This window comes from Lipotes vexillifer, unplaced genomic scaffold (genome assembly GCF_000442215.2).
Source record: "Lipotes vexillifer unplaced genomic scaffold, Lipotes_vexillifer_v1.1 scaffold630, whole genome shotgun sequence".
Lineage (NCBI taxonomy): Eukaryota > Metazoa > Chordata > Mammalia > Artiodactyla > Lipotidae > Lipotes > Lipotes vexillifer.
The window spans coordinates 45,519-54,057 of record NW_006783793.1 but is presented as its reverse complement, the minus strand read 5'-3'; the positions used below and the strand labels follow the sequence as shown (position 1 = coordinate 54,057).

The following is an 8,539-nucleotide window of genomic DNA, read 5'->3' as shown; positions in this document are numbered from 1 at the left end:
CCTGCTGGCTGCTTAAAGAACTTGATAGAGTGTCCAAAGATGAGTATGTCTGATAAGGCTATAGGAAAATGAGAAAAAAAACAAGGAGTAGGTCTGTTAAGTTAATTGATCATTATATTCAGCTGTGAGTTTCCTAGAATCAAGGCAGGAGGAAGACAAACCAAGTTACATTATTCTTGTCAGAAGAGAAGGAAGCATAATGAGTTTTTTAAAAAGAAGAAAGCTTCTTTCTGGGATTGAATTGTGAAATAACTATATTTCTAAAGGACGATGCCTTCAGTGAGTTTTTCATCAAATTCAAACCTGCTCTAAATATGTTTCAGTAAAATGCAAGGAGTTTCAGTAAAATGCAAGGAGCTTAATACTAAAGCACATCTCAGAGTTCAGGTGTGTCACTTCCTGTGATGAATCTGAAGCTAGGTTAATACATGGAAGGCCTAGAAGAATGGGGATGAGTATGTAAGTGTGTATATACGAGGCAGGTACTCACAGAACCTATGCATAGATAACCACAGAGCTACTCAATTCAACAAACATTTGTCAAAGTCCTATAGGGCACTGGCTGTTGAAGGTATAGGTTCCTGTTCTTAAGAGGCTATTTATTCATTGCTTACTCCAGCTGCTACTTTTTCTAGAGCTGCAGATCTAGAAAAGTCCATCAAACAAACAAAAACAACAAAAAACCCCACACCAGGTCAGGTGTCCTGGTTTATCTGAAGTGTCCTTATTTGAAATAAAAGAGAGCAAACACAAACAACTAAGAATTAGAATTATCATGGTGTAACAGAGGTGATAGCTACATTGAATTGTTGAGGAAGGCCTGCGACCTGGACTCTGTTGGCCCAGCTGTGATCTGGCTGCAGAACCAGCACTTAAAAGCCTTGAGTTCTATTCTGATATTCAGTAATCTCACTTTTTTTTTTTTTTTTCTCTCTCTCAGCTTAGATTAAGCTTCTTATGTGTCCCTCGGTGCCTATCTCAAGGCTAATCCAGCTTTGGTCTTCCAGTGGCAAGATGGCTTGGAGGACTTCTTTCTAGGGACAGAAGTTTCTGGATGACTAGAGTCAGGGGTGCTGTAGGGGGGACCCCAGGGTCAGCTGGAGGCTAGAAGAAATGGCCCTTGAGGACTCTCTGTCCTGAGAGTCTATGATTCCAAAAATCCAGGCCCAATTCCTATCACCAGGGACTTGCTGAGGTTATGGCAGGAGCCCAGCATGCCAGAGCTGGACGGGACCTCAGGCTCCTCCCTCCAGTTCTCCTCTGGAGAAACTGAGGCCCGGGAGGGACTGCCCTTCTAGACAGTGGCTCAGTCAAATCACGCCCGTTGTTAGTTACAGTGAGCACTTTGGGAGCATCTTTTGTGTGCCCAGGACTGTGCGAGGTGACATAAGGGGTAGCAGAAAGCTAGTGCCCTGTAAAGAACCTTTACAACCTTTTATGGTAGAAAGTCATGCCCCCAAATTCAAGAAGGCCTACAAACTGTATCCGAACAAAGTGAGCAAATGATTTGTGAGGACAGAGGCTGGTTAATCCAAGCATCCTGGTGGGTGTGGGCATGAGTCAGCCTTTCAAGGAAGAGATAGGTTGTGTGGGAGGTCAGGAGGCCTTCCTGGCAGGGGTGCTGGTGTAGGCAAAGGCAAGGTGGTAGGACCCATTATGCAGGATAGGAGAGACAGAAAGTTCCGAAAGGATTGAGGAACTATTACTGGGAGTTACACCTGGATGGAAAAACAGGAGCTCCCAGAGGAGGGAGGGAAGGACATTCCAAGCAGAGGGAACAACATGGGCAAAGGCAGGACGATGAACAGGTATATGGGGTGTTCACAGGAAGGGGGCTGGGTAGGTGTGGGAGGCTGTGAGCCAAAGGCCTTTAACGCCAAGCTCAGGAGTTTGGTGAGGAAAGCAGGTGGGAAGTGGGACCATGGCAGTTTTCTGGGCAGGAATGACAGGTGATTAAAATGGGCCTCTGAGTTACCCCATGGAACTGTGCAGCTATTCCCTTGAGGTTTCCCACAGAAGGATTTAGAGCAGAATCATCTAGGTGACTACACGCAACAGAGTACTAGTCGGTGAAGTAGGACATCTAGCTTTAAAAGCAAATTTGCACCATCCGCTAATTTTTGTGAAAGAAACACTTCTGATTCTGATGGTGCACCAGCGTCCTCCTGCAAAAGAGAAATCCTGACTTTCTTTCCAACACAGTATTTTCATCCTGCTCTTCATGCTCTGATGAAGCAGACAGGCTTCCATGTTTCTCAGCTGAAAATGTTTGTCATGAAAGCCTCCCACTGGCCCCGGTCCAGCCACCGTGGTTGTTACTGTGTCTGCTGCTGCAGCCTGGCAGCAGCAGGCAAGCTCCGTGTGGACGAGAGCGGGCCTCTCCGATTTCCTTCTCACTCCAGCCTACCTCTGTGCTGGCTTCTGGCCCATTGCCGGGTCTGCAGGACCTGGGCTTTGCTTACCTGTGAGGCAGGTGGGCTCTTCCTTGGGAGACATTTAATCCCTAAGGCCATGGGTCAGCCCTGCCCAGGACCCATCCTGAATGGCATGTCTTTGGTCCTTCCCAGCCATTGCCCTGGGCTCTTAACAGAATGTTCTATGGGAGAGAGGGGGGTGCCAGGGTGAGGGGGGTGTCAGGAAGGAGCCGAGGACCCCCATCTCTCTTTTCCCATGGTGACACCTCAGACGACTCCTATCTCCACACTATTTATAGCTGAGAGCCAGGCTGGCACTCAGGTCCTGTAAATCTGCCACTGAAGCTCTCTTCACTTAATGAAATCTGAATTGCAGCCTCCAGGTTAAGACAGTTGTGTGGTAGAGTAACATGTTTAAAAGCAGAAAACATCCCTTCCTGGGAAAGTCACTTTTTTACTATACTCTCAAGGAAGACCTTTCTAACAGGCACCCCAGACACAGCACATACACCCCAAATCAATTTCATCATCTTCCCCCAAAACCATCTTGGGAAAGGGCACTACTTTCCTCACAGCCATTCAAGCCAGAAATCTCTACCTCTCTCTATGCACTACCCCCAGCCCAGCCAGCCACCTCCTCACCAGCCACCTTGCCCTGCCCTTTGTCAAGCCCTCATCACATTTACCGGGGCATCCTGAAACGTCCTCGGGCCCTGCAGCTCCTCTAGCTCCTCCAGGGCGGGCATCTCACGCAGTGCTCATCCCAAAGCTTCTCCCACCACTCTGCTTAGAACCCTTTCTGTGTTCCCGCTGCTCTCAGGTTAAACTCCTTGTCAAGGCTTCTAAGTCCCTTAGTAACCATAGCTGATACTTACATGGCACTTACTGCGTGCCAGGCCTGCTCTGAACACTTCAATCTTACTAACTCCTGTATCGTTCCCAACAATCAGTTGAGGCAGGTGCTGTCGTCATCCCCATCCTACAGTAAGGAGACAGAGGCCTAGAGAAGTAGGTAAGGTTACCCCGCTGTCCATGGGCGGAAGTGGGACTTGTCCCAGCAGTCTGGGCCCAGAGCCTGTGCTCTCCACCTCCTCTCTGGGTGAGGCCCTGCCAGACTCATCTCTTGACACCCCAACAAGCCATCCTCTTGCCCTACTGGTAACAACCGGTCCAGGTAGCTGGAGTGCCTCCCAGTGACCCAGGCAAAAGCCTCCCTTTAGAGGACTGTTACTCCTAATGCTCCTCGTACTTTCCTGCCGTCTATCCCTTTATCGTTTAAGATTCAGTGTACAACTTACCCGCCGTCCTTGGAGAATCTGGCCACTTCGTTCATTGTGCCTCTCATACTTGATAGAGATCTACCAGGGTACTTGTGATGTTTTATCAGATTTCTTGTAGGTATATCTTGGTCCGCTGTTAATCTTTATTTCTGGTACCTGTGCTTGGCACATCATAGCGCTCAGTCAATGCTGTTGAATATAAAATGCTCCCCAAAGACATGATGGAGGTGTAAAGCTTGGTGGGAAGTGTTGGAGGGAGCTCAGGCCTCAAATGGGGCTTGGTCCAGATGACTCGAGATTCCTTCCGGCTCTGACAATAAACGAGTCTCTGGCAGTTGCAATGATAAGCAACGTGGAGGAGTTTGCTTTAGTGAATGTAAAAAGCAGGTTGATTTGGAGGATATTGGGAGACCTGGCTTCTGCTCCCAGTTGCGTCTCTTATTCACTGTGACTTGAGGCAAGTTACTTCCCTCCTGGCCTCAATTTCCTTCATTATTAAAATGGAAAGAAAAAAAGAAAACCTGAATAAGTGTGTGCCTCTCCCTTCTCCCCATCCAGTCCCTGCAAAAGCCAGTGGCAGCGGAACCCTGCACAGGTGCAGCCCAGTGTGCATACTGAGGGCAGGTAGGGGGAGACAGCGCGGGATCCTCTTCTGTACCTTGAGCCACGAGCTGGGGACTCAGGTTCCTGGCTCTGCCACTTGCTCTCAGGGACCCTGGCTCCCTTCTTTTCTCCAGGGGAAAGGAGCTAGTCCTCCTTGTGAGAACCAGATGAGATGTGGGTATGTAAAGCCTACATAGATAGGGCCGGATTGTACTGAGGGAGGCGCTGGACCGAGGCCCCAGATGAGTCACAAGCCTTGGTTCCGTCTGGTACCGGCTTTATTATTTTGTCCCCTGCCATACTTTCCTCATCCATAACATGGCAATGGTGACAACACTGACACTCCAGAATTGTTGGAGGGGCTCCAATGAGGGGTTGAGTGCAAAAGGGGTGTAATGCTTGTTCAGCTAATGTGTGAAGCCTGGCTCATGTAAACCCTCTGGTCACTCTGGGCAAACTTCTGCTCTTTGGGCTTTGGTTTTTGTTCCCCCCATCTTTCCCCAAGCTGTTGGACATTCTGATGGTCTCCAGAAATCTGGCCAGACACACTGTCTTCTCTCCAGGAGACTGCCCACTGATTTGCATTCATTGTTCTTTCGAGGCAGGTGGAGGGGAGGGGAGGAGCTCAGGCAAAGGCTAAACTCTAGGCCCCAGACTGGGCAGCCTGTGTGCCCCTGCGCCCCTCCACGCCAGCGCTTAGCCTCAGTTCGGTTCTTGTTGCAGCCTGTGAGCATCTATCTGAGGTCTGCCTGCTCAGCTCAGGAACTGGAAGACATCTAAGTATAGACAGACTTTTTTCCTCTCGCAATAGCTTCCTGTCTCTGCCACACCGGCAGCCCCCTTGACTGCCACCTATGGGCTCCACAGTCGTTGACCAACCTTTCTCTTGTGGCTGATCTAGCTTGCTGCTTGGTTTTCATCTGCAGACACTATAATTTGTTTCGAACCCTTTCCCTTTGCCATAACAAAGGGAGCCCTACCTGGCCCTCCAACCATCCCCGCCATCCTGTCAGCTAATGACCCCAGCCTGCAACCCCCTGGCTCATGCTTTACATTTAACTACTTTGTTATGTGGACAGTGTTTGGGCTTATATTGTCTTGCCCCTGGGAAAATGTCAAGGTTGACCATAAAGGGACACAGATAATACAGGGTAATCTTCAGGGCAGACACTGTTGTTTACACAGGCAGGCCAAGAGCTTTGAGGAAGAGTTGGGGGAAATGTTTCCAGCAGGTTAAGATCTCATTAAGATCGACTGAACTTAAATCTTATCTGACCGGAGTGAGGATCTTCAGCCTCTGTACACAAAGGACAACAGCGGAGTTGGATAAAGTGGGTTTTATACCTGTATGGCCAGCGATTTAGAAGTACTTTATGAACGAATCTACACCACTACAGACCCTCCTCTCAGTGAAGGCTCACAAGCTGTCCTTTAAAAACACCAGACATCAGAGTTTGCTGAGCAAAGTTGTCAAGAAGCTTCCTGGCACTCTCAGAGCCACGGTGGTGGTTCGGGTGCACAGGGACAGCTGGCTCACGTCTCATCTCCATTCCTTTCCAGTGAGGAAGAGGAGGCTGGCGGACTTGACTGGGCCCATCATTCCCAAGTGCCGGAGTGGCGTCTAGTGTGTGCGAGTGCCGACCACGCCTTTGAACTGGACGTGTTCTACTGATAGCCGTGCTCTGCAGTGGAAACCGGAAGGCAAATGCCGGCACAAACCCTGTTGTGGTTCAGTTCTTTACGCACTAAGGTGTTAGGTTCGCTAGTGGTTGTAGTTGAAAATTTTATAAACTATGGTGAATGTGAAGTTTTTCTTTAGTCACAGAAGTTCGGTCTGGTTATTATTTAAAAACTAAAAAGCCCCCGAACTGGCAGACCTCACTGAAGACAATGTTAGAGCAGCAGTGACTTAACCCCAGGAGCCCAGTTTTGGTGACCTTGCTGTGTGGTGTTTCAGGTATATTTAAAATGTGTAACATGAACAAACAGCACCCTCTTCCATGTGGTTTAAAAGCATTATAAAATATTTTATTACAAATTTGATCTTAGCTCTTTAGCAAACAGAACATATCATTCTTTATTAATTCTCCTTTAAATCTCAAGAACCTCAAGATTAAAGTTGCTAAATTGATTTCTGGATCAAGAACACAATTTTTTTCCCCTCAAGAAAGACAAAAAGACTGAAGCCACAGAGCTCTGCCAGGAATCAAAGAACATGAGATTCCTTAAGCTGGTTATGAGGAAATGATAGAAAAAGCCAATGGTGAAGTCTCAAATTTTAAAAACCGTCCTTTTTTTTTTTTTAAACCAATTCCAGGCGACAAACATTTCCCTGGTGTTCTTTATGAACATCTGGGATTTATTTACAATTTAATACTGGAGTCAGAAAGAATTTTTTCCTTATCGAAGGCCAACCTTACGATGGATGTGAAAACCTATGGCCAAATACTTGAAAACACCTTTCTCTGTTGCAAAGTGGGCCAATGCCTTATGTGAGGCACATCACTAGAGAGACAAATTTCTAGTCCATCATGGCTTATGCTTACAGACTTCAACTACCTATTGCATCACTTCTTAGACAAGTCACCGCTGATCTCATGCCTGTAAATTAAGCCTCCAAAGGTCAGTGGTGAAGAAAATCTAGATATTTAAGAACTAGGAAACCTGGCCAAACCACTCAAGATGATTATTCTGAAAATGTAATTTTGGCATTTCTGCCGGATCCCTTAACATCACGTGCATCTCTTAGGATCCAGCAAAAATGTTAAGCCACACTGCCCTTGTGCCTTTTAATATACCACGGTGCCAGTTAAACTAGTATTTCTGTTGCTTGGGGAGTTATTTTCGTGAGTGATTCAGCAAATCTTATGATAAAGGACAAGCCAAAGAGCTGACGAGCACAGACTAAGCTGCAGAGCACTGAGCAGAGAGGCTTTTGGCGAAAAAGGAAAAGTCTTGCACACGGAACTGTAATGATGGGACAGTACAGGGTAACCAGAGGTGGAGCCAGGGCCTCACCACTATGGAGGAGTGTCTACTGAGGCTGCAGATGGGCCCAGGAGTGGCTCCATGCTGCAGGAACGGCCAGCCCCACTCGGCTTCTCTTTGAAACACAATTGCAGCTGTATTCTGCATCAATGGAAACTGCAATATAATATTAAATCTGTTGGTCTAAGAATGGCTGTGCATGTGTTTCTTGGGACTTGTGGGCCAGGGACATGTGCCTGACATGGTGGCTAGAGGCTGGGAAAACACCACAGCAGTGCTGAATAACCTCACACAGAATGTCTTGTATTCTGAGGTGTTCACCTAAAAACTACTGCCCAAGTGTCAGTGTCATCGAGCTACTGTGATTCTCTCAAAGAGAGTACTTCAGAGCTAAGAGTGTGGGTGTTGGGGAAAGCAGAGGAAATCTCTCACAGAAACCAAACCAATGAAACATGAAGGTGGACCACATCTTTAAGACCATCTCCTCCATCAGAGGAGCTGTTGGTCTAGACTAGGGGTGGCAAATTTTTTTCTGCAAAGGGCCAGATAATACAGGCACACCTTTTTTTGTTGTGCTTCGCAGATATTTCGGTTTTTACAAAATGAAGGTTTGTGGCAACCCTGCATTGTCAGATGATAGTTAGCATTTTTTAGCAATAAAATTTTTAAATTAGGTTATGCACATTGTTCTTTTAGACATAATGCTATTGCACACTTAATAGACTACAGTATAATGTAAGCATAAGTTTTATATGCACTAAGAAACCAAAAAATTCACGTGACTCACTTCATTGCGGTGGTTTGGAATTGAATCCACAACAATCTCCAAGGTACGCCTGGAAATACTGCAGCTTTTGCAGGCCATGTCTCTCTTGTAAATACTTAATTCTGCCATAGGTCATATGTAAATGAATGGGTGTGGCTATTCCAATAAAACTTTATTTACAGAAGGAGGTGGGCCAAATGCCATAGTTTTCAGATCCTGGTCTAGTGCTCTGAGGCTAGCAGAGAAGAGAGAAGGGTAGGGGTGGATGGCAGATTAACCTAAGGGGCCTGGTTCCGAGGAGTCCACTTCCAGGGCCACAGCTTTCACATTCTGCCATCAGGACAGACAGGTTTGCTGATAAGAAACATGACTACTCCCAGCCCTACTGCATGGCACAGAAAGGGCATGACCTGGTCACCAGGCTCAAGGCCCTCTCCCTCAGCAGCTCTGGAATCCTACACAGCTCACCTTTTTCTGTGCTCTAGCAT

General features: G+C 47.2%; 1 protein-coding gene across 1 annotated transcript in view; it reads left to right on the top strand.

Moving 5' to 3' along the window:
* Window positions 1-5,922, top strand: part of TMOD1 (tropomodulin 1) — a 58,722-nt gene extending 52,800 nt beyond the window's left edge. The window contains exon 9 of the mRNA XM_007456383.1: window positions 5,858-5,922. Coding sequence (XP_007456445.1) covers window positions 5,858-5,922 — 65 coding nt within the window. The remainder of the gene's footprint in view (window positions 1-5,857) is intronic.
* Window positions 5,923-8,539: the final 2,617 nt, after the last annotated feature.